The following is a 26,677-nucleotide window of genomic DNA, read 5'->3' on the forward strand; positions in this document are numbered from 1 at the left end:
GAACCTCTGTTAAAATGTTGAACTTCGCATTTTTCTGCCTAAGATCTAGTGCCAAATGTCTATCTCAAATCTCATTATACTTCACTTTCGTTTAAAACTATTAGGGTGTGAGTGGTTTTTGAACAGTTTCCTATATTTTGATTACTTTGTGTTGCTGCACAAGTTATTCTCATTATTTACTTCCTATTTTTCTGGAATTGATTTCCACTCATTTAAGGTCCTTTGATATCCTCAATAGCCTTTCATTTCCCAAACCTGTTAATAGCTGAGAATTGGAGTCAAAGGTCATTTAGCAGTTGCTTTTTTAAGATGTTTGAGAGTTTGTCTTCATCACATTTTAATGGTGGTTTAGCCTTATGCATAAAAAGCATGGTACAAGTTGTGGATCTAGTTCTGCCTGCACATGGGGAGACTGATAAACATTGAAATTGGAAGTGTGACTTGCAGCTGGAGAAGGAGATGGTCTGAGGCAGTAAGCACTCAAGGATGCAAAAGGCTGGAACAGAAAACTGACACTAGCAGGAAGATATCACACTTTTCAACTCTTTATCTGAATTTTCAGTTGCTTTTGAGTGTCGTTTGGTTCCAGTTTTAGGAAGAACAAAGTTGAAAGCAAATGAAAGTTACTGTTAAAATCTTAATATGAAACTGATTGGAAATAATGCTCTTTTTCTGTAATTGCAACTTCCTTTGAGATCTAATATTGTAATTTAAAATAATACGCTGTATTGCTTGATTTGCCTAAGGTTCTTTAGTTCTTTTGAATCTGTTTCATAATACTATTTTTGTGATCTAAGTGTCTCAAATCTTCTGCATACACAACAGTGACCTGTAGGCAGTCGTTATACCACAGTATATAATGTGAAGTACATCAGGAAATGTAGGAGTGATGCTGATTCATAATGTGATTTACTTTTTTTTGATCTTGCTCATGTTGTAGTTCGAGATCGGGTTCGGACAAAAATGGAACGTGATATATTAGTAGAAGTTAACCATCCTTTTATTGTCAAGTTACATTATGGTGAGTTGGAGGGGTAAAATAAATTATATCTTAAAAATGGGAGCTTGTTGAAGTACTACCTAACAGTTACACTGTAGTTCAGAGAATCATAGAAAATTAGTGTGCTATCTAAATCCTGATTGCGCAAAGGCTTGCTGTGTAGTAATTTTCATGTAACTCTATGTACACGGTTAATTTCATACATGGTCTTAAATCTTTATGGGACTGAGAGTCTGTAGTTCTCTGCTTTATTAGAAAGGGCATTTACCTATCTGTATCTAGCCATTCTTTTCCAAAACCTCTTGTCTTTTATATAAGTCATTCACTTACTTTTTTTAAATTGATTTCTTACCCTTGCCATGCTCTGTAGAAAATGTACAATGGCATCACTGCTGGTTTCATTAAAATTGGTGGGAAAACTTCTTTTATTTTTATTGCATGGACAGCCATAAATGTGTATTCAAGTTGAGGGGGAGGAAATTAATACTCTTAAGACATTATGCAGAAAGTAAACAGGAAGAAAAATAGTTTAGATAAACAGAGTAGTCTTTATTGTTCAATTCACATTTTTTTCTTTTAGAGTCCATTTTTTCCTACAGTTCAAGTTTCAGATCTCTGTCACTCTTTAATGTGGCTTAAATAATGTTAGATTACACTATTTTACTTGTCACTTTTTTGCAAGATAGACTATATCTTCCTCCAAAGCTGAGTTTCCAGAGTTTTAGAATACATACGTTAGTTACAGATTCATCAAATCTGTACTTTCAAAATCTGGAGTGAAATGTTGACTAACTAAGGTATAGCTTAACTTTTTAGGTATTCCATTGATGACTTGTTTCACTTTCACATGGCATGAGAGTTTCTTGGTCCATTGAAGAAAAACATTTAATAATTTTAAATACATTTTTACACAAGGAAAAAGAGGAATAATTCATTTTAATAAATGAAAATGAGGGTGAAAGGTAAAATAAGGGTGAATTATTGGGTAGGTTATTCTTCTAATAATGGGTAAAATTAGATAATGTTTAATGTTTTTAAATGATCTTTTCAGCTTTTCAAACAGAAGGGAAGCTATATCTTATTTTGGATTTCCTCAGGGGAGGAGACTTGTTTACACGTTTATCCAAAGAGGTAAACTTTTTTCTTTGAAAATTGTATATTGATAAAATTTGACTATTTTAAAATTGCCTATATTAGAAAAGTTTACTTCTTATAATTCCATTTTCATTGAATAAGATTTTGAATAGTCTTCTTTTAATGAGCTACGTTTTTGCTTCATTGCTTTTTTGCACAAAGTCTTTCCATGAGAACACTCGGTAATTTACATCTTTTCTGAAAAAGTCTTAGACAAGCAATATTTCTGCCTTGCTTTTTATACCTTGCTTAGATGTTCTTCTCTTGCTACTAAATCTAAAGATATGTCAGAACATGGATTTATATGAAGTAGTTATTCAAAAAAAATCCATGTTTTTTTTCTTGATTCCTAAGAAAGAACGTATAACACTTTCCTGGTGATGACTATTTTATCTTAAGCCACTCAAATTTTATAAGATTTAATGCAGATAAGTTCTTTATAGGTACCTGCATTTAAGCTAACGGTTGATAACTGACAGAGTGAAATGGGCATGCTGGATTTGTTTCATCCTCATATGAATTCATCTGATCTATTCAGAATCATAGAATCATTAAGGTTGGAAAAGACCTCCAAGATCATCTGGTCCAACCATCCCCCTACCACCACTGTCACCCACTGAACCATGTCCCTAAGCACCACGTCCAACCTTTCCTTGAACAGCCCCAGGGACAGTGATGCCACCACCTCCCTGGACAACCCGTCCCAATGCCTGACTGCTCTTTCTGAGAAGAAATGTCTCCTAATTCGCAACCCAAACCTCCCCTGGCACAACTTGAGGCCATTCCCTCTAGTCCTATCACTAGTTAATTACCTGTGTGAAGAGGCTGACCGTTCTTTAGGTCAGATCTATCTGATAGATCAGATGAATTGCAGTCTAAAAGTTCCTGCTTTTTAGCCATTAACTACAAAGGAGAAAGTGATTAATTCAGAGCAAGAAATCTACACTGCAGATGTTTAAGTTTAGGAGAGATTAATTTCATTCAATGTTTTCAAAGAACATAGTGTGGGTGTATTATCAGTCTCATGGGATCTTTCGTTCTTTGAGCTTTTAAGTGTTTCTTGTAGAGATTTCCGTACTTCTTCAGTGTACCTGTACTAAATATTAGCTTTTCTGTAGAGGTAACATCAGAAAGTACTTCTTGTACAAGCTTTGGTATCGTGTCTTTTCCTTAAACTACTAAGATGAAAATGTGTTATTTCTAATTCTTGCTTAAAATAGTGGTTGTCTGTGATCCCCGTTGCTGTTTTTTTCCCCAATCCATGGGGGAAAATCATCTGAAGATGGTACTCCTAATTTTTTTAAAGCAGTTCATATTAACTGAGGTAGAATCAAGTCATGAAGGAACTTATTTTTTTTTAACTCTGAGCAGTTTAATTGCAATTTTTTTTCTCTCACTGGATCACAACAGTTGTTCATATAGTAGGAATAGCATGTTCAGAGGCCCTGAGCAACCTGATCTGTTGGGTGGCATCGCTGCCTATGGCAGGGGGGTTGGAACTAGATGATCTTTGAGGTCCCTTCCAACCTGAGCCGTTCTATAATTCTATGATTTCATTGAATCAAAGCAGTGATTAGTTCCTAATAGAAAATGCAGATTGCTACTGAAGATCTTACCTGTGCTTATTCGTGCCATTTCCTTAGTTACTATCCATGTAACTCCTTTATGATGGTACTTAGAGAAATGCTCTTCAAAAATGATGCATATGCTTTTCTTCTCTCTTTGACTTTGTAGAAGAAATTCAGATGTTTGGACTTTAGCTCATTTGTCTAGAAACAACATGTTCACATCCAGTGAAGAGGTAGTCACATTCTTTAAATGCTTCCCAAAATTTTTCAGTCCTGCTGCGATATCTGTTTGTTCTCTTGGGCAAACAGAAGTAAATAACCTCAGTTTTGCAGAAAGTATAGTACAATATTGCCTTCAGAAGTTTGTGAATACTGTGAATCAGTATTGATTATAAAATTCTAGACCTTTTCTAATGAACCAATTTCAATTTCTAGTTTTTTATAAAAATCAATATGAATATTAAGAAGAAACATTCTGTAACACTAGATTGTCTGGACCGTTTAGTTGGTGCTGATGTAAGATTTAGAGGTTTTGTATGTAAAATATTCTTTTTTTTTTTTTTCAGGTGATGTTCACAGAAGATGACGTTAAATTTTACCTAGCAGAATTAGCACTTGCTTTAGACCATCTACATAGTCTTGGAATAATATACCGGGACCTAAAACCAGAAAAGTAAGAATCTGCTGCAGTAAATGCAATGTATTTATTTGATTTGTGTAGCACTTCTACCAAAGCGCTTCCCTTTCCAGCTGTTAAACTTTAATTTTCTATTTAAATTTGCTATATAAAGATACTATATAAACTGAACAGGGAAGGAGATGGGGGAACCTTGTCGGGTTTTTTTTAATTAAGTGTTGGATTTAATTTCCTCTCAAACAGGAGCATCTAGATTGAGTGATATGCCAAGTACTATAATCCATGTTACTATAAGTAAAGAATATACTGAAATGTGTACCTTTCATTTTCCATGTGCTTTAGAGTGTACAATGGATAAGACATCATTTTAGCCTTCTGTTTTTTTCATTATTGTAGAATTAAACTTAATTAGACTTAAAGATAAACTTGGAATATATGCATGATACAGGGTTGCAGTTGAATGCTACATATTTGCATTCAAAAGCTTAACGATAAACATTTTTCCAAAGCTGACTTTTAAAATATACTGCAGTAAGAGCAGAATGGAGTTTAAATGTTAAATATGAAAATAATGCGTCACATGCTAATTTAACCTATTGACAATCAAGAAATTACACTGAGAACTTAAAATAAGCTTGGAGCTAAAATTCCAGTATAGGGTTGCCTCCCAATACATTAGTCATCTCTGTCTCATTCAATGACTGCATCCTGTTCTATCTTTCCTCCAGTAATTTTTTTAGTGTTAGAAGACGTAAAGAAGAAAATGTCAGCAGTGTCATCTGGAACACTTAAATGTTTCAGATAAAAATGCCAATATTTTTATGTATGCTGTAGTACTACTCTCTACCTGGAGAGGAGTCTAAGTGAAAATACAATGTGCATCTCATCTGTTGTGCTTGATGAGGTAGTTAACCTACTCTGCCTCATTGCCAGGAAATCTGTAATGAGTCTGAAGTCCTGATGTCCTTGGTGATTCCACTTCTCTGTCATGGCTATATGGAGGACCTGAAAAGTCTATGTGAGAACTGTCTTATGTAAAGTGTTGGTGGAAAAGACCGAGGATGAGTAACAAGTATTACCTAAGCCAGCTGTTAAATGGGACTTCCATTAGCGTAGCTTGTTCTTTCGTGCCTTTCCTGGAAATATGACACAAATTTTAAAATGTTTAGCCTTGTCTGACAAGAAGGGGAAAGATTCATTCTCAAATCAGAAATTTGAAGACTTTTGGGGCATGAGGTTGCACTTGAAAATGAAGAGGGAAAGGGATTATGTGTAAACTTTTAGAGCATTCTGTTAAGTAATTCCGAAGTGAGAAAAAATAGCCTCGCTAGGTGAGAAAAGATCTTTAAAAGGCAAAGTGAGAGAACCTCGGTTATGTTGCTGACATTTACTTGCAAGAAGAAGTCTTGCCAAAAGACTGAGTAGCTACTGCCTCAAATATAGCATTAAAAAGAAAAAACAAATGTCTGTACCAATCAAAGAACCTTGCTTTTAAGCCTTGGAAGTATCTGATTCAAAATCCTATCAAAGGCTGAAATTGCACATTATTGGACCATGAGATAGCAATAAGTCTCTCAGACTGTGTCTGTACTGTGAGATGATGTTTCCCACCATGGAAACTGGAAAGAGGAAAAGGGATGGGCAGGGGAAATGGACAAGCAGTGTGTGTCTGGGTCACCTCTCATCACAGGGAGGAAATGCAGCTCCCCGTGGGAGAAGCAGGAGGAACTAAGTCCACAGTGTAAGCTGTGGTATAGAGTCCAGTCCTGGAATACTTTGTATGCTTTGAATCGCAATTATATTCGGTGGTTGTTATGGAGAGCTGGTATCTCGCATAGTGTGACCTTTTTGTGTCATTGAAATAGACAGAAGCATAAGGCCTACTCTTTACTCTAGAGCCAAAGGATATAGGGCCTTTGGTAGAACATAAAAATATCTATTACTTGATGTTAATTAAAGTGGTCAACATCCTTTGAAACTATAATTGCAAATTAATATATATTTTGCATACATATGTAAACATAAGTTCTTGCTTAGTTTAAGAAAAATAGAAATGTATCTTTCATTGACACAATTGATTAAAAAAAAAAAAGAAAAGATACACATGCTACAGGTCTCCAAAACTGAAGGTTCAAAATGGAAGTTACTATGTTCCATGCTGAATTAAACCAAATAGTTGAACAAAAATCTGGTATGTTGATTCTGTTTTATAACCTTTAATAATAAAGGATTGAAGGGAAAAAAAAAGTGTACTTCCAAAGTATCTCCTCCTAATGATTCATTTTCACGCACGCATACTTCTGTGTGTCTTTGTGCATACTGTTCTGTTTTTTCATAAATGTTGCCAGTACACTGTCTGAAACAATAGTTAAAAGATTTTTTTTTCTTTTTAGCATCCTGCTTGATGAAGAAGGACATATCAAATTGACAGGTGAATAAGAGGAAATTGTAATGCATGAATTTATTCTGTTCATAGTAAAACCTTTGAATTTCCCGTTTGTTTGGTAGAGCAATACAACAAAATCAGCAATTTTAATTAGTAGGTAATTTTGCTGTGAGGCGGAGCAGACAGTGTAATTAATTTGGAGTAAATGAAATATATATTGTGTTCTGAAAGTATATATTATGGACCTACAATAATTGGGAGGGGAGGAATCTGTACTCCCTATGTGTATATTTAGGTGTGTGTATGTATGACTGGTAAAGGCATCACCTTTCACATTATGGTAAAGATATTTACTGTGATTGATTTTAAATAAGTGCATTTTGAACTATTGTATTTTTTTCCAGATTTTGGCTTAAGTAAGGAGTCAATTGATCATGAGAAAAAGGCCTACTCTTTCTGTGGAACAGTGGAATATATGGCACCAGAAGTCGTTAATCGACGAGGACATACACAGAGTGCAGACTGGTGGTCTTTTGGTGTTTTAATGGTAGGTTTCTGGTAAATGCAAATAATAGCAAAACTGCTTTATAAGGTTTGGTGAAACAAATATTAAACTACAGGGAGATCTTTAAATGAATTGTAACTACCAAAAATCCAAATTACATGAAATTAATAACAGTACTGCAGAGTTTGGATCAAGTATGCGAACTAGGTCTCATGTCAACACCAACAATATGCCATCCTATTGTTATTGTTGAATTGAAATATGCATATATTGTGGTTTGAATGTTACAGAGACTAATAGGAGTACTAAAATACGCAGGAAAAGTACTGTACCTTCCAAGTTGGGAAAGACATAGATCCAAATTTTAAATTTGAGTTTATTCTCAAGTGGCAAAAAAAAAAAAAGGCAATAACTTTCTGATTAGTCTCCAGTGTAACTACAACTTGTCAGAATAATGACAACGCTTGCTTGCACATACCAAAATATTGACACTGAGGTGATATGGGATATAGTAGCTCAGAAGAGTCATCTTTACAACGTTCCTGGAAGGAGCTAACTTCTGTTGAGTTGCAGGGTCAGGGGGAATAATGTGTATCAAGTATATCTTTGGAGGAAAAAGCAGATCATGTTTGGTACTTCAGGAATGCTTTAATGGCCTTTAATATTTATAATGTGTGCATTTTTCATGTGAAGATAAACTAATTGTTATTTTTTAAAGGAAATGTATGTTCCTTATTGCTTCTGTAGTACATATATAACTGTAAAAGTACAATACGTGTGCTTTTTAGTATGAGTAGGACTTTTTTGTCTGAAAATAAGTCATCATACCACCTTTTAATCATCTGGAATGCTGTTGTGATCTGAAAACTGACTATGTAAAAGTAGCATCTGATGACTAAACTCTCTCCAGACAGAAAAGCACAAACATCCTCAAAACCACTCATTTTATCAGTAAGAACACATTTTATCGTTACTGTAAGCTTTGAGCATCCAGTACGTAAATTAAAAGAGAACTGCAAACACAAACTAGTGGCAGAGTATTTGTTGTCGATAATGCAAACATAGTTAAACTTCAGCTTTACTTTATAGAGCTGAAAACCATTGTTTTGTGCTTATGAAGTGCATGTTAATATTGAAAATTGCTGAAAGATGTTAGACATGACTGGTGTAGTTTTAACAGTCTAAAGGCACTGCATTTTAAACACTTTGGCTTCTGTTTTGAATATGAAAATATGACCTTAGAAAGCACATTCTCTAAATTAGTGCATGGAATATAGTGCAATTTTCTCTAAGACACATTTTTCGTGCCTGCATCTCTAGTTCACATGCTAATTTTCATAGGCAATCTGTGTGTATCCACTCTTAAATCATTCTTAATTCAAATCTGCGTTGATTGAGAAAAATTGAAGTCATTGTGTAGTATCAGTATACAGGATCTAGATGAACAAAAGTTATAGCATAGAAATTGAGATCAGGAAGATAATAAATTGTTTGGCCTCTCTTTTGCTGTAAGTCTTTGTAAACCCATCCTTGAGCAGTAACTTTAAATTTGCCCTTTAAAACACTGAGTGCTTTCACGAGTGCCAGACATCTAAAAATATTCATTTTAAGTTTTCAGAAGCATTATGCATTTGTTGAGGTACTTACTGTCCTGCTGAAATAAGTAAACGATGGTGACTAGGGAAGGCCAATGTTGACTTAAAGTACTATAGATCTGTTGGTCTTGGACTACAATGTTGTTTTTTTTTGAGGGGGAGTGAGGGCGGGACAAAGAACACACATGCTGAGTTATTTATGCAAGTAGGTATGCTTGGGACAAATACGATCATGCTAAAGAAACTTTTTATTATTAATCTAGAACATTTCAAGAAAGCAAAACATGCAACACCACAAATCTGCTTTTAAAAAATAAAAATCTGCAAGTGTAGTTTATGAAGCAGATCAATCTAAAGTATGTACAACCAAAAAGTGAATTATTTTTGGTAGTGTTGGTTTAAGCCTTGTACCTTTTCCTGACAATTGTGGTAAGAACTGTTAAAGTAGTGCTTTTTTATGTTGGCTTTATATTAAATTTAAAATACAAAATACAAGTATATGAGTGAAAAGAATATTTGGAATACAAAGTATCTAGCAGTAGTGCAGAGTTGGCAGCCCTTTTTCTTCTGATTACTTTATAAGGTAATAAGAAATTTTAAAATGTATTTTAATAAAAAGGATTTTTAAAGAATGCTTCTATTTCAACTTCACACTCTTATTTTAGATTTATAATACTACAGTCATGTCAACCTACATTTTTGTTAAGACTGAACATTTGGATCATAACAGAAAAATAAGGAATAGAGGATACCTCCTGTTCAGGATGACTTAACCTTGCATAAGCTGTCCAGAGAATTCCTTTATAATTACTTTAATTGTGATGGCTTTAAGTATATATCATAAAATTTCATCAAACTAACTTGTTTTGCAACTCTTATACCAAAAATCAGAATTCTTGCCTCAGTGTTGGCTGCCATGACTGCTGTCAGATGGCTTTCAGTACCTCAGATTTGATATCCCTGCAGAATACTTCAGCCCAACAGAAGTTCCTTTATATTTATCTATTTTTACTCAGTCACTTTCAGAACAGATCAGTATTTTAAGTGTCTAGTGCCTTCTGCCAGGCACTGCAGAATGTGCATGCATGTACTGTGTAGCTTATGTGTTCCTTCAGACTCTTATTTCCACTGTATGCATACAGTAACCACTTTTCATCATGCATGTCTTTGTCAATCGACTAACCTTTTTCTGTTTTCCAACAAAGGCTATGTACATGCCAATTTTAAACACTCTGACCTTTTTTAATATCTCTGCATGAGGAGAAATTGTCACTAACTTTTGAAAGGGGAACCTTTTCCCCCCCCGCCCTCTTGAAAACTAAAATATAGTTGTATAGCTCAAGTCTTCTAAGAATAGACTTTTTAGGCAGAAATGATGCACAGAATATTGTAGTCTAAATTGTTCAGATGAAAGCATGTGAAGCGAGGTATTAATATAGGAAAATATTTTGCAGCATTAAAATAGCAGAGGCTGCTCAGTGTTCATAATAATTTAAGCTGTACAATGAGAAGTTGTTTTGCACAGACTTGATTGTTAACATGCATGAATTTTGGAAGGTTAAGATGCTAAGTAGTTTTGTCAAAAATTAGATTTTGTCCAGGTAATGTAATTGATGAAAGTTTTACTCTATACAGTTTGAAATGCTCACTGGTACTCTACCTTTCCAAGGGAAAGACAGAAAAGAAACCATGACTATGATTCTCAAGTGAGTACACTCTTATTTATATATCTCATCAGGTATTCTACAGGGATGCCCTCCGGGCTGCAATATCTAATTTCTACTCTTCCCTCATTTCCAAAGGTACTGGTAAATCCTCACTCCCTATTAATTCCCTTTGCCGCCTATCTAATTTGCCTTTCTATTCCTCCCCCATACCAGGTACAAAGAATTTCATAGCAGTTCTTTAATCTGTAATAACAACTTCTCCAACCATATTATCTTTCCCATCTTATTTCCATAATATTTTAACCTTCTTATCCTTTTTGATACCCTGTACATTTTTTTCCTTGTTTTGTTTTAGTATTTTGAGAAAGTACTTTCTCTTTTAATCCCTCTTTCTTACCAGCTCCTCACCCTACTTCTTTATATTACTACTGTTGCCAACAACTTGCTTCCCTGAAACTTCCCTATTTGCTAACGTGCATCTTCCCTTACATACTTTCCTATGACTTGCCCAAGCTCCAATTTTCCCCTTGACTATTTCTAGTATAGGTTTTGCATTAACTATATTGTGGAAATTGCTTTCCTTCATGCAGTTAACGTTCTTGTTTTTGCTGATGAAGGCCTGCTTTTTTTTCTCCTTAATTAAACCTATGACATAGTAGTTCCACTTTCAATACTGTAACCTACTCTGTGCAAACAATTCTGTTTTATCGTATCCTAATTTCACTTCTGTGTCCAACCATTTTTTACTAATACTACTTCTTGTTTTATTTTTTTCTCCTGGAAGCTCATAAGACTATCAGTTTTCTCGTTTTTTTTTCCTTTTTCATTGTTTATCTGCATCCTTTGTCCACATGTCCACCTATATATTGAAGCCAGTGCTTCTTTTGCACCAACAATCTATTTTTAAAAAATAAATATGAAATTCTTTCATATTTTTTCTAAGTAATTTCGAAGTGAAAACTGCTAGAAAACAAACTCATTTCTTTTTCTTGATTTTTACATTCAAGATGCATACACATTGCTTTTCTTTGCCCTCTCTTTTCTTTCTCATCTTCCATTTGTAAATGTATTTACTGGTGCTAATTTCTACTACTGTTTCAACACCATGCCAATTCTTATCTTCATGTCATGATTATTGAATGTCTTTAACTAAAAGGTTCTATCTATTCACAGCAAGCGTAAACTAGTTCTGCCCACCTCCTGTTTACAAGAAACTAGTCTGATAGTTTTGTTCACTCACACTTGTTTAAGGAGCCATACATTTTTTTCTATCCTTGTCTCAAGTCATATCTTTCTCTTTATTGTTCATGTGACTCCACTCCGTTTCTCACTGTTGCTAGAAAAATCTTCTGTGTTCAGCTGCCATGTAGAATATCCTCCTTGCAAGTTAATTGACATTCATAATTACTTTCAGATTTCATCTGAACATGTATCTCTAATGCCTTTTCCAACTTTTTTTCTCACTTTCTGGTCTTTATAATTGTTACTTGTTTCATAGAGCTGCACAAAAAATGTGGTATGAAGAAAGAATTTTTACGTGTTTTACTGTTTCGTACAGTTCTGCTTATTACATACATACAAATCTATTTCGCTGTCGGTAACGTTAACAGCTGAAGAAAAAAAGAGTATTCTTAAAGTTTTCTGATATTTTCACATTTTTTGTCTAGCCCTATAAGAATTAGTGAATGGCAGTATGCTTTCTTTTTATTTTCCGTATATTAGTAAACATACTATATTTCTCCTAATTTTTTCTTAACTGTTGAAAATGGACAGGTGTGCATCTGAATTCATATTTTCATAGTGTATCATTTAAGATTATATTGCTTTTCTTACCTTGTGTTCCTGAAAATCCACAAAAAATGCATTCTTCTCACAACATGTTTTCCTGGGCTCTTTATTTCTCACAATGCTGCTGAGACAAGTTTTTATTTTTGTGTTTTTTTCCTAAAACTTAGAAACTCCAATTTGGTGGGGGGAAGCATAGTTGGCAGCAATAAAGTTAACTTTTTAAAGCATCTTGTCTCCTTTACTGAAGGTATGCCTTCATATAAAATTTTGTCTTAGTCTATCAGGAACATCAGAAAAAAAATGCTGTCACTCATGTAGTTTATAACCTAGGAACTCTTAGGACATGGGGACTGGTTTTTCTTTCTGCTGTGTCAAGTGGCCAGTAAAGGATTTTGTGAAAAGAGCTTCATGATGGAAAGGATGTGCTAAGTCTTAGTCTCTGGTTTACATGAGGTCCTCTGACTCACTGCGCTATGGATTGGGGTACATAGCATTCATCTAGCAATTCTTTGTGTTCTACCTTTGTTTATTGAGTTACTTCTCTGAGATTAATTGTGGTTATGTATTTTGCCAGGTTTTAGGGTTTTTTTCTAAGTACTTAACCTCCAGCGCTGCTGTTGGAGCTGTTTCGGATTATAATAGCAGGGCAAAGATTTCCACCCACCCTGGCAGGATTCTGTGGTATTCACTTCTGTTCTCTGTCCTTCAGTAACATTGTTTTGCTACAAATGATAGATATCATTAAGCATCTGCAGACAATGTGTTCCTTGCTTCCTTCTTACAGTATAGCTCTCAGCTACTTTGCTGTGAGTAGGAATGACATTAAGTGTAATGAAATAAACACATATAAAGTGCATGAATAAGAATTCCACTGCTAAAGGTGCATGGCTATCAGGGAAGTGCTGGTTGGCTTCCACCATTGTACAGGTGATCTTGATCTGCCTGTAGTGAAGAGCCCAAAAAAGGCAACATGTTTTTTTCTTCCCCAATTCTTTCATGCAGAAGGGAATGGAAAAAATAATAAATTACAGTTTTTTGAAGCAATGAATAGTGAATTGATGGCAGTAGGTATGTAGTTGCTGAAGTGACGGAGAGGTGGACTTCTACAAATAGCTGGAATGCAAGGCAAAGAATGTTGTCTGCTTGAAATGCAGAGAAAGCTTTTGTTGTGGATTGTTACAAGTACAAGCTAAAGGTTGAACAAGAGATGGAAAGGAGGGAATTATATCCATCCTAACCATTAGAAAGTGGTTATAAGGAAAAAAAAAATGAAACCTAGTAGCAGTGAAATTACTGTGGAGGCTACTAAATGAGGAGGGGGGAAAAAAAGGGGTGAGGACTTCAAAATGAAGTGGCGACTACAAAATCTAAAATCTGAAATTCAAGCCTGGCAAGCTGCAAAGTAGTATTTGAAATTAAATGGAGAGTGAGGGGGGTAAAAAGAAGTGATCTTTCTCTTTTTACCTGCTCATCTTGCAAGATCTGTCCTACCTTTATTCAATTTGTATCTTCTAGTTTTCCATTGTTTTGCCCAGGTGTTCTTGGTATATGTCATACATGGTGCTTTTCTTACACCTTCTAAGATGTATTTTATCATACCATCAAATGGATCTGCTTGCTTGATGTCACTTGTTTAAAACTGCAATCAAAATGGATTACAAAAAATACAAGTTTGTAAACTGTTATCCTGTAACTATTCTTTTCTACCACTTTTTTTACCTCTTTTTTAACATTTTACATCCTCTGCTTAAGTTCCCGAGTCATTACTGAAAATATTACACTATACAAAATGGAAAAAAAAAAAAAAAAAAGAAAAATTACAGGTTTACATGACTGACAGCACTTTTACTCTGTTTCTGATGTCTGAAGGCAATTTCTCAGTGATGCTATTTTTTGTGATACGGATTTGTTGAACGACAAAGGGCAGGAGAAGTGCAAAGTTAATTCTTACCTTAATATGTTTGTATGCTATTAATTATTTTTGTTTTATAGGGCGAAACTTGGAATGCCCCAGTTTTTGAGTCCTGAAGCACAGAGTCTTCTGCGAATGCTCTTCAAAAGAAACCCAGCAAACAGATTAGGTAAAGTTTTTAATAAAATGTTTTAAATTGGATCGTAATTCTGATAACATGAATGATCATTAGATTGACTAAATAAGTTTGCAATTTCATGTCTAAAACAGGCTTTGAAGCAAGAACATAGTTTGCCTGTTTGCTCTTCTAATGATCACAGAATATTACTGGTTTTGCTATTCACGTTTCTAAAATTAATGGAGTAGTAATAAGAAATATAATTTTGCTAGTAATTCTTTTTGACTAAGAAAATAACTTCTTCCCTATAAAAGGAGCAGGTCCAGATGGAGTTGAAGAAATTAAGAGACATCCATTTTTTTCCAAAATAGATTGGAATGTGAGTATCTAATTCAAAATAAAATTAATAAGGTTCTTAGTTAAAAAGTATTTGGTGGTGTCATACAACTTTTTAATCCATTCTGGGCTATCTTTCTCTGTAGAAACTGTATAGGAGAGAAATTCATCCTCCTTTTAAACCTGCAACTGGCAGACCGGAAGATACATTTTATTTTGATCCTGAGTTTACAGCAAAAACTCCAAAAGGTAAAAAGAGAAAAACCAATCTACGTGTTCAAAAATTAGAAACATTGTTCGTCTTCAACTTATGTAAAGCATCTTGTTCTTGTAGGTGTTGATGGGGAGTTACCAAATTTGAGTACTACTACTCCTCCATAAATATAACAACAATATGCTCATCCATACGCTAGTATATGTAAACACTTTCTGCAGATTTTCTGCAGTTTTTTACTTACAAAATATTCTGACAGTAATATGATCTTTGTAGTAGCTGATTATCAATGGTGTTTATGCATGGTATATGCAAAACAATTTGGTACATACTTGTATTTTGATCCTGAGAAAAACTTTCAACAAATTCTAGTTTGTGTACTTTATAAAATAAGGCTGCATTTTGCTCTTCAGAATAGACATAATCTCTTCATTTTAAAAACTGTGCTTGTAAGTAGATGACATGTTTTTCAGATTCGCCTGGTATTCCACCTAGTGCTAATGCACATCAACTTTTTCGTGGATTTAGTTTTGTAGCTATTGCATCAGATGATGAAAGCCAATCAATGCAGACAGTTGGAGTGCATTCAATTGTCCAGGTGAGTACATCAAATTTAACAATAAAATAAAACCAAAACATTTTAAAAAGTTAATAAAGCGGTGTTACTGTCTGTCGGTGGAGGGGGTGATACCTTCATCATAAAATGTCATGACAAAGTCATTATCAGCTTTATTCAGTAAAAGTAAGGATCGGATTATTTTTCTGAACAAGATTCCTAAAGGTGCAGGACCTGTTTCATTACTCAGCAGCTGTGAGTGTGAATGGTCTTCAACCCTTTAAATGAAAACATTCTGTCATCTGAATTGTAATTGCTCTTTAATATCTAGCCATAATTATAAGCCAAAGGGGAATACAGACATCTTGATCATTTTCCCCTACGCCCCACAATATTGGTTCCTGCAGTGCAGGTAGGAAGCACTGGAACACAACTGTAAAGTCTCTCTGGATGTTATAGACTGCTGTGTGTTTGAGAACCATGGTTATATTCAGTCTGTCCCAAGGTACTTTTTTATTTAAAGTGCTAATCTGTGACATTTGGTGGCTATTTTTGTATCATGTAAGTCAGTGTTAAAGTACACACAAGCTTTGGCTTCCTACTGGTATAGAATGATTCCTATATGGTCTCCCATATTAATTATTGTGAGGTTGATAATTTTAATAGCCTGAAGTGGTCACTATTTTTATATATTTTATTACTTCTGATGCTGCTTATTTTTAGATAACAAAGCATTGGTTAGGTGCAATCCTGTGTAAGACAAGAAAGGGTGACTTCATGCTAGAATAGGGGAGAGGTGTGCCTTGACTCCTTATAAGACTGAGGTCATTTTAAAAGCGTGTTTCAGCAGTGGAGAGTTTGCAGTAAGCAGAACAAAAGCAGATGCATGTAAAGGGAGAAAAAAAATGAAAGACCTCTGTAAAAATTCTATTTCCACCTCCTTTTTCTGCTTTTAATAACTGACTACTGAGGAAGACTAAGTCATGAAAACCAACTGGTGGTCTAAATTGTGGTGAAAACTTCTTACTGGTGTATAGGTAGGAATATAATTGTATACTGAATGATTAGATTTCCTTGTATTTTCACTGTAAGGATGTTTTGTAAGTGTATAAGAAGTTTTTGTTGTTTTTTTTTTAAACAGTCTATTCAAAACCAAAATAGTATTTATTTCTTTAGTCTTCCTACAGTGTCTCAAATAGTTGTAATATTCTTGCTTGTGCTCATTACCTGTTTCATTTGTGATAAACTGTTACATTTCAAGAGTTCTTAGATCCTCTTCTATTCTAAAGAAGTTGTTTGATTTAGTATACACATCAGAATAACTTCTGGTCCAGAAGTTGTGGTCTTGCTAACAGTTTCTGCAAGCTTCATTGTACTCCTTCTTTCCCACATAGTTTTGTGGATCAAAATCTTTCTCTTTGTATATGGTTTCCTTCTCTTGTAAAAGTCTTTCTCTGTTGCTTTTCCTTTGTGCCCCTCAACCACTTCCTCACTCTTATTTCCTCTTTTCTCTGCTGCAGGATACCCAGATGGTTTCCTGCAAATGCTTTGCATCCTTTGCACAAACTCCTTATACCAGATCACCATTTCCTTCCGAGAGTGAAACACTTCTCCTTTATGCTCTTTGTTTCTGTGAAACAATTTTTCACTGTTCCATGCAAATTCCAGTTAATCTGATCATATTGAATATAGTCTGAAATTTCTAGCTGGCATTTTGCATATAAAGAAAACTTTAACATTCATCTACTTAGATGATAGAAACTATTTTTTATTACTAGCTGTAGTCCTCAGATCTTTTGTCCACGAGTTTCTATTTTTAAAGTAATAAATCAGTAACCAGAAACGCTATGTTGTCAATTTGGAAAACAGTGTGCATTATTTACAGTGTATCTAATATATAATTTATCACATTGACCTAGTACAGCCATCAGTTTAAAATTTAATGCAAATCAGTAGGAATTCAAAAACTTGTAACTGATATTTATATTGATATATATTTAGAATATTCATCAATTGATAATGTTATTTTGGTAGCAGTTGCACAGGAACAGCATTCAGTTTACCGATGGGTATGAAGTAAAAGAAGATATTGGTGTCGGGTCTTACTCTATCTGCAAAAGATGTATTCATAAAGCCTCAAACATGGAATATGCTGTAAAGGTAACTACTTTGTTATAAAACACACCGACTATTCTCAGGATTTAGAGTCATAGACATAGTTATTGTAGATATACTTGCCATAAAGAACACAGAAAATTAAAATAATTTTCTTAATATCTAGAGATTTTAGATGCAAATGTGAATTGTACTTATCAAGCAAATAGAATAATTACTGGCAGATTTTTGTATGGAATTGCTATGGTTTTGTTATCTGTGTTGATTTGGGTGATGAAAAGCAATCTTCAGTCTTTGAAACACCTGTGTGTAATTACAATAAAACTGATGGGAATTGAATGACTACTTCTAGTAGAAAATGTACATTGAAAAAGCTTACATTTTGTTCCATCACTTAAAAAGATATAATAGATTGCTTTTATTTAAACGTAATTTTATATGTTGTTTTGCTTCCAAAGTAGATTAATAAATTATCAGATAGATATGAGTTCACGACATTGAATATGATAATATATAATAGTGGTATACTTTCCAGAATAAACTTCAACTCTTTGTCTTTGCTTGCTAGTTTTTAACAAGGATTCTAATGTTATTTCAATGTTATTCTATCAGGCTTTATAACACTTCTTTAAAGGCATTAAATTCTTAATTGCTGAAATCCGTGGAATTCACAGAAGTGCAATAAGAAGTCTGTTTTTGTTGTCTTTCAACATAACACTGTGGAGCTGGATAGTTAACATGCAGAAGTATAGGTTAGCAGACTTTAAAAATGGAGGGGAAAAAATATTTAAATCATAGACTCATAGAATGGTTTGGGTTGGAAGGGACATTAAAGACCACAAAATTCCAACCCCCCTGCTGTGGGCAGGGACACCTCCCACTGGACCAGATTGCTCAAAGCCCCATCCAGCCTGGCCTTGAACACCTGCAGGGATGGAGCATCCACAGCTTCTCTGGGCAACCTGTGCCAGGGCCTCACCACCCTCACAGTAAAGAACTTCTTCCTTATATTTAATCCAAATCTACCTTCTTAATTTAATACTATAACTCCTTGTCCTACCATTACAATTGCTGGCAAAGAGTCCCTTCCCCAGCTTTCCTGCAGGCCCCCTTTAGGTGCTGGAAGGCTGCTATAAGGTCTCCCCAGAGCCTTCTACTCTTGTACTATGAAGCAATTCTTTACTTGAATTGTTGAAGAATTCACTACTCACATATGTAAAATGCAAAGATAAATTTAGCATTTTTTTTGCTGTATCCTTGTACACAGTTTTTCTACTGGAAAGGCTCCAAATTCAATTTGGTAGTCACATACTTGTCGTCATCCTGGTTCTAGCCGGGAACAGATATGACTTCTGTGCTTGCGATTTAGAGTAAGTTCTTGAAACTGGAAGAAAATTACTGACATAAATTCTCTAAGCTGTAACATTTATTATTTTATCTGTTGCCTCTGTGGCTTTTTTCCCCTCAACGAATCATGAAAAAAAGAATTAAGTTATCAGTGTCCAGTATGTTAGTATGACGCTGCTAGCAGAAGGGCTGTAGGATGTCAGGAGGAAGAAGGCGTGAGATATTAGAGTAAATTCTACAGTTCAGAAGGAGAAAAAAGAAGCACTTTTTATAAGTATATGAATAAGAATACTTTGTAAATAGGGCCAAATAATGTTTTAGTTTTTTTGCACGCAGTACTTCTGAGCCTGATAGCAAGCATCCAGAGATTCAAACGAAATTTCATGATAGAATGTTTGTCTGAATTAACTTTAGGCTTTCTTTCCTTCTTCCTATTTTTGATTCCCTTACTCTCTTTCTTTGTCTTTTGCTGCACTAAATAATTGTTTGAGGTTAGCTTTGGGAAAATGAGTTCATTAGCATTGTCAAACCAGTATCTCAGGTCAGGAATTTCCTATTTTATTAAATGGTGGGTGACTGAAGTCTCATCCACTAAGCAGCCTTGCATAATTTATCACAGCCTGAGGAATCAGATCACTTATCCACCAAAATTGTATTCAGCTGAGAGATCTTTGCACCTTTTTCCAACTTTCTTTACCATGCCTTGCTATTCTAATTTAACTTGGTTTTGGTTATGTTCCATACCCTTTGCCAATAATGATAAATTTTGCTGATGTGTTTCTGCTAATGAGCACACCAAAGTGTTGCACTATATAACATTCACAAAAAGAGTCATGTCTGCATGTCTATTTGCTCTTACAGATCATTGACAAGAGTAAAAGAGATCCAACAGAGGAGATTGAAATCCTGCTGCGCTATGGACAGCATCCAAATATTATTACTCTAAAAGATGTAAGTGATGTGTTAAAGACATCCCTTAGTACATTACAATTGCATATTACTTTTTAATTTGAGAAATGAAAAACTACATGCTTTAGATTTGTTATTGATTTTCAGTAATTAATAATAAAATAATGTTGTAATACCATTTTTCAACAGTATCCAATTTTTCTTTACTGAGTTGGCTCATTGTCATCTTTTAAAGATGCTCATATTTTTGTACAATGTAGTCTTAAGCAGCCAAATAATTCATCATTAAAAAAAAACTAGCACACAAATAATTCATTTTAACATTGGTTGTACTTTTAAAGACACAAGCAAGGTTTTTGGTTGCTTATTTAACTTTGAATCTACCTTTGTTTACCTTAGCCAAAAGCAATTTTTTTTTATTTTTACATAATAGTGGACTCAGTGTTTGAGGTTAGCATAATACCTGAAGCAGTTTTCATGGACAGTAATGAGTACTATTTAGTAGTGGACAAAACCTCTTCATATCGCTTTTCTTTACACAGTATCTTTATCCAGTCTTTGTATGGAAGTTTGCACCTGGTTATTTTTTCCTATGTTGTATTTCTGACCATGGAAACACTTCAGCCACAAAACACAAAGAATAACAGGAGTTGGGCGGTAGAGGTTTTTCAGAATGAGCACTGGATTCTGATTATCTAACAGAAAGATAACTGGATTTCTTTGATTAAAGCATATGCATAATTAATTTTTTAGTCTGCAAGACGGTATTCTGGTCCCCAGAAAAACAAACATCAATCAAAACAGAGCTAGCCATTTCCAGGAAGCTGAGCCAAAGGCAGATTCTCGGATATTTTTAAAACCGTAGCTTGTAAATATTGTGGAAATAAGTACTGGAGAATGCCCCCTAAAGTTCATCTACAATAATTTCTCTGGTTTATTGTTATGTATTTTGGCCCTTTCTTGGGACAACAAAATAAGTCACGTACGCAAAGTACCCAACCATGAAGCTTACCTCATTGCATGTTGGGTATCACAAGTCAGGTATTCTATGATCGCAGTTACAGCCACACTTTGTTCTGCTTCATGTGGTTGGATAGTTACACAATCTGAGAGCAACCACGTTCGTACATACTGCATCACCATTCAGCTTGCTTTTAGTGCTGCGTGGTAGGTTTATGTATTAATTAAATTCATAAGAAAGGTGGTTATTCAGGCAGGAAGAGAAACACAGGGAATTACAAGTACTTATCTGATGAATACGTTTCACTGAGAGCAGAGAATCCCAGGCAGCCTTGACTAGTTGCCTCTTATGCCAGATCATTCTCCTTTGTGATTAATTCTTCGTAATTCTCAGTTATCTTCCAGTAGGAGACATCTTTAATTCAACCCATTCAACCAACAGTAATATACTAAGAGCAGAAGGTTACTATAAAAAAAAAACAAAAAACCTCAAGTCCACAAAGGAAGACAGAATTGGCTGTAATTCTCACTTATTTTTACTTCAGAGCAATTCCACAGGCAAGGTTGGTGGAAGTATGTCCAGTGTAAGGAAAGAGACATAGGAATCATATGTGTTATGAATTTGTATAATGTCCACTACTGTAAGAATTTAACATTATTTTAATTTTTTTGTTGTCCTAGTATAGATGCATGGGGCAGATTGCTTGCATGTCCCATAATAATGTTTTCAGAGGAAAGAATAAGGAGGGGTAGGCCATTGGACCTCAAACTCATTGAGAACACCACATATTATGTAAATAAAATTTAATGTTGATTTAACTAAATTTTTCAGTGACTTCCATGCCAAAGTTTAAATGCTTCTATTCTGAAATTCTAAAACAAAATTTCTGGCATTTAAGGGCATGTCTTGGAAATGACTATTTTGCGAGAAATAATATTTTCTTCTTGTCTTCCAAAAAAAAACACTCAGTAATATTTGAATTTAAATTAAGATGGAAATTCTCGTTTTTCTCTGACCTTTTTTTATGGAATTTAATTGTGAAGGTGTTTGGATTAAAACAATGGATATTCAGAACAGTGAATTCTTTCTGCAGTGCAGGATCCTCTAGGGTTTTTCCTTACTATTGTTATCAGTGGGCTTTTTCAGTTACACAGCACATAAACAAAAGGAGTTATGCTGTGCTAAATCAAATGTTCTTATCCAATATCCTGCCTCCAATGGTGGTTAGTAGTAGATGCCTAGGAAACGGTGTAAGAACTGAGGAAGCACAGAGCTTCCAACAGCCCACTGCCTAGGAACTTCCTGTGCCAGACCATTATATGTATTTTCTCTCTTTTGCCTAATACTGTTCTGTAACAGAACTTTTGGCCCATTTTTATTTAAAACATTGGCTGAAGAATCTATTCAGAAGCTTTTTGGAAACCTGAATACAGTATATCTAGTCTTCCTATTTAAGTGCTTATTTGTGACTACAAAAAAAACTCCAAATATTGTATGTGAAACTTTTATTTCACTTTATGAATACAGTGTTCTCTCTCCATTGTATTGTTTTATTCAGGTGCCTACATCTTCTTGTTTTCACTCTAGTTTCTTACAGACTGATCTTTGGGGTGTCCCTGGAGTTCATTCTAAAAACTGACATCGCATTTATGATCTCAGCATAATGCAGTGCACCTGATTGTGAAGGAAACTTCAGTATTTATTCAGTACAAACAGCTTCCTGGAATTAAGTTGATTAGAGAGATCAGGGCAAGGAGAAAGATTGAGGGCTGATTTTTGGTGGTGTGTTTTTGTTTTGTTTTCCTCCAAGCAAAGCAGGACGAGTAAGGGTTAGCAAATGTTGGAGCCAAATGCAGATTTGCTCAAATGTTCCCCTGCAGTAGTGAGATGTGCGTGCTTCACAGCGTCAAATGAAATAACTTGTTTCCTCATGCTATACTGGGATTAGAGGCAGCACGCCTATTTAAAAAAAAAAAAAAGGCAAGCTAAAACACCATTTTAGTGTTTAGAATTATATAATCCCGCTTTTTAAACCTGTGTAATATTTCAAATCTTAACACAAACACATACAGATGATTAGTCATTTATATGTAATGGGGGGAAAATTGCTGTTAAATGAGAACTTGAAAACCTGTCATGTTGTTGTCATCTTAAGATCATAAGCTTGTGAAAGCCTGCAGACTTATCTAATTCTCTTCCTCTTTTTAGTTGGTGAGAAAGTAATCCTTTTAGTAAAGAGAACAAAAACTTATAAGCTTAGAAAATTTGAATTTTCAAACTGAAACCAAACTGTAGTTATTAGAAGTGCTTAGTAGCATGTATTTGCCAGATAATTTGACAGAGGAATTGGAATGAAAGCTTTCTTAATTTAGCTGTTATCTATTCCTAAATCTATTTTGCTACAACTTGAATAATTGTTTTTACTTAAACACAAGCTAGTGTTTATTTCTCACGCATTACAGAAGAGAACAATTCCAACATCACCATGAAAAATAGGTTGAAATAATGACAAGGAACAGAGTGTGAAAGGTTTCATTACAGTAAAAACCAACTTCTGAGTTAAGTCAAAACTCCAAGAAAGTGAAATTAAATGTTTAAAATGTGTTTTGCTATAGTTTAGTCTGTAGTGCCCTCTGGTGGTACTGTAAATAACCTCTCAACTATTGTTACCCACGAAGATGAAAGCTATGTAAAAATATTTTACATAACTAAAAGCACGTGCTTATTCATTTTAGACCTTGGTACAGGCTTTACGTGAATGACTATGTATAAATTTTGTTTTTAAATAATAGTTTTGTATGCATTGACTTCTTTGTACACAGATTACTTGAGGTCAGTGTTTTTCTGACTGGTTGGTTGGAATGGTCTCTGTTCATATTTGCAATTTAGTGCAATAATTGCTTCTAGAATTGGCTCTAGTTTTGCTTAATTAGATTAATTTCCATTTATTTTTCTGATTTTTCCCATGTCTGGTTTAATGTTTCAGTTATTTAATATGTATGCAGTTATTTGAGGACAACTACATGTTATTCATCCTTTTTTTTTGTCTTAAAACTTTTACATGCCAATATTTTTGAGTTATTTCATTAATGTAGCACCTTTCTGTAGATTGTTTTGTGTTTACTTCTGAAGATGAACAATGTGTGAATAGTGCGTGGGGTAAGAAATATGAGAAAAGTAATTGAAGTGGCTTATCTAATGAAAAAGTTTGTGGACATTCCTGCGCTATCTCTGTGCATTTCACAGAAAGAGGAGCCGTGTTTTTGAAGTTTACATCTTTATGTACTTTTTTTTGCAGGTGTATGATGATGGAAAATATGTGTATGTAGTAACAGAACTTATGAAAGGAGGAGAACTGCTGGATAAAATTCTTAGGCAAAAATTTTTCTCGGAACGAGAAGCTAGTGCTGTTCTGTTCACAATAACAAAAACAGTTGAATACCTCCATGCACAAGGGGTAAGTTTTCACCTCGGCGAAAAAGCTTAAAGATGCAAATATTCTTCTCTTTCAGAAATAGAAACCCAAATCGTTATATGTTTTTCTTCACAGTAATTAAGTAATTTCTGGTAAATTATTACATTTCAACAAAAAATCTTACTACAATTATAACATTCATCATTGATTGTGTATATGTCCAGGTAGCAGTGATGGCACAACGGTTTCTCTTGTCCTTCATACAGTCTGTGAGCAGTTCTGTGGAATACGCAGATAATGATTGATAGGATATGAGAGGAAGTAAGCCAAGAAGTGATGCTGTTGCTTAGTGATGGGATCTAGCGTAGTCCCAACCTCATGCTGTGATAGACTCTGAACATCTATTATTTTCCACCTGTTACTCTTGAAATTTCTTCCCCTTCTTGCTTCTGAAGTTTGACTTGTAATTCCTGCGCCATAGCATCAGGAAGTTATAGTAAACTGGTAAGAAAAAGAAAATTAATGCTTTAAGATATTAATCTGGAGACAGAGGAAGTAGTTCAGAGAGAGAAGGCAAGTGTGGTAATTGCATGGCAAGAATGACAAGCTGTGTTGCTTTTTTAAGTAAGCGAGAAAAGTGGGACAGAGAAAAGGCAGAAAGCAAGGGTTCAAGGAAAAAGACAAGTTGATAACACCTAATTTAATTATTATCCAAGAAAAGAAGCTTCAGAATGGGTAGTACTCACTTTATTTGAAGAAACACAGGATACTTCAGCACACTTTTCTGTGAGCTCTTATTTCAGAAAACCTATGATCAAAATTATCTGGTGTATCTTATTGTGTGATTCATCACTTCATTCAAGCACTTGCTTGTGAGTAGTTTTTTGATCCTGTGTGTGCTAAGAATCTTTAGTCAGCAGCATCTGAGACATGAATAAACCTTAACTTCTGTACAGAAACAAATAATAGAATAGTGTCAAACATAACTTGATTCCTTTTGACCACATGGCCACAAAAGCCCAGTGTCTTCATGTTAAATAGGGGGTTGGGAGTGTTTTTTTGATTTATGTTTAATATTGGTATTTGTAAATATTGGCATTTTAACTTTCATTGTACTACATACTCTTTGGACCTTATGGAAACTTACGGACATTCAAATCCATTATACTGTCTAGAGCCATATATACTCTTTTCTGTACAGAGAGCAATGCATCTTGAGACTTTTAAGATAATTTGTCTTGTGCAGAAAATAGGTGTAACAGGTCATCTGATTTCAAAGATTGTCCTTACACTTTACAGGTTTTATTAAGGAGTATTGCAACATAGCTTCAGAGAAGATCAGATTCTGCCATAACTTTGGCAGCTTTTGTAGTTTTTTTTATCAAGTGTTTTACATCTCAAATGTATGCAGAACAACCATTGGGGAACCACTATAGGCTTTTATGAAATGTTAGTCCATTTGAAAATTATATCTTTATTATTTGACAGAGCTGTATTAAAAATTCTCCTTAATGTTTGGCTGTAAATGTTTGCACTGAGATTAATTTAGTTTATCAGAATTGAATACAGAGAGTTATTCCAACAATAACTGGTGTGTGGTTATTTGACACGGGCTCAGCAGCAGCTAAGGACATCCACGATTTCAAAAGATACTGATAGCCGGAGGTTCTGATCTAAAGAGTCTTGTAGGTATATATGTTAAAATGGAAATACATGCATTTGCCCCTTAGAACAAAACATCTTGAACTGTCTGCAAAAATATATTTGTGTCTGTTTGTGGTTTTGCTGGGGTTTGTTGTTGGTGGGGTGGAGTTTCCAAGTTAGAATTGCACTACTCTGGATACCACTGAGTGTCAGAATGCTACATTGATGTTAGAAGCTAGAAATCTGACAGTGATTACTGATGAGTTTGAAATTAAATAGCAGAATAGATGATTACAATAGAAACTGCTTTCCTGTCTTAAGCTTATTGTATTTTGTGGTTTGTTTTTTTCCAGGTTGTTCATAGAGACCTGAAACCTAGCAATATTCTTTATGTTGATGAATCTGGTAATCCAGAATCAATTCGAATTTGTGATTTTGGCTTTGCAAAACAACTACGAGCAGAAAATGGTCTTCTCATGACTCCATGTTATACAGCAAATTTCGTTGCACCAGAGGTAAATACTAGGATAACTAATGCCTTGATTTCTTTGATGGGATTTTTTTTTGCTAGTTAGGTGTTTGTTTCATTCTTGTATAACAAGTGAAATCACTTCAAGAACATTAAAAATCTAAGAGCTTAATGTTGTTACAGCATAATCTAAGCATTTTTTTTTGCAGAAAAAAATATTTGTCTTCCTCAGGTTTTAAAGAGGCAAGGTTATGATGCTGCATGTGACATATGGAGCCTCGGTGTTCTGCTTTATACTATGCTTACTGGGTAAGTGGTTGTGTTTTTTTGTTTGTTGGCTTGCTTTGCTTTAGAACAGCAAACAAAAAGAATGTAAGCATATAAACAAAAAGAAATATAAG

At 34.5% G+C, this 26,677-nt stretch overlaps 1 protein-coding gene across 4 annotated transcripts in view; it reads left to right on the top strand.

Annotated features, from left to right (window-relative positions):
* The window catches only part of RPS6KA3 (ribosomal protein S6 kinase A3), an 84,826-nt gene that overhangs the window by 40,694 nt on the left and 17,455 nt on the right, over positions 1–26,677 (top strand). For 3 of the 4 annotated variants that reach the window (XR_013945022.1, XM_080576380.1, XM_080576382.1), the window contains 15 exons: positions 941–1,021; positions 2,052–2,131; positions 4,269–4,375; positions 6,733–6,770; positions 7,130–7,272; positions 10,461–10,531; positions 14,273–14,361; positions 14,625–14,689; positions 14,793–14,895; positions 15,334–15,458; positions 17,451–17,576; positions 19,740–19,829; positions 24,047–24,205; positions 26,161–26,322; positions 26,509–26,585. Coding sequence is in view for 3 of the 4 variants with exons in the window: in XM_080576380.1 (XP_080432506.1) it covers positions 941–1,021; positions 2,052–2,131; positions 4,269–4,375; positions 6,733–6,770; positions 7,130–7,272; positions 10,461–10,531; positions 14,273–14,361; positions 14,625–14,689; positions 14,793–14,895; positions 15,334–15,458; positions 17,451–17,576; positions 19,740–19,829; positions 24,047–24,205; positions 26,161–26,322; positions 26,509–26,585 (1,516 nt within the window). In the remaining variant the exon portion in view is untranslated. The remainder of the gene's footprint in view (positions 1–940; positions 1,022–2,051; positions 2,132–4,268; positions 4,376–6,732; positions 6,771–7,129; positions 7,273–10,460; positions 10,532–14,272; positions 14,362–14,624; positions 14,690–14,792; positions 14,896–15,333; positions 15,459–17,450; positions 17,577–19,739; positions 19,830–24,046; positions 24,206–26,160; positions 26,323–26,508; positions 26,586–26,677) is intronic. The other variant, XM_080576381.1, reaches the window with a different exon arrangement.

This window comes from Anser brachyrhynchus (assembly GCF_964034855.1).
Source record: "Anser brachyrhynchus genome assembly, chromosome: 1".
Taxonomy (NCBI): domain Eukaryota; kingdom Metazoa; phylum Chordata; class Aves; order Anseriformes; family Anatidae; genus Anser; species Anser brachyrhynchus.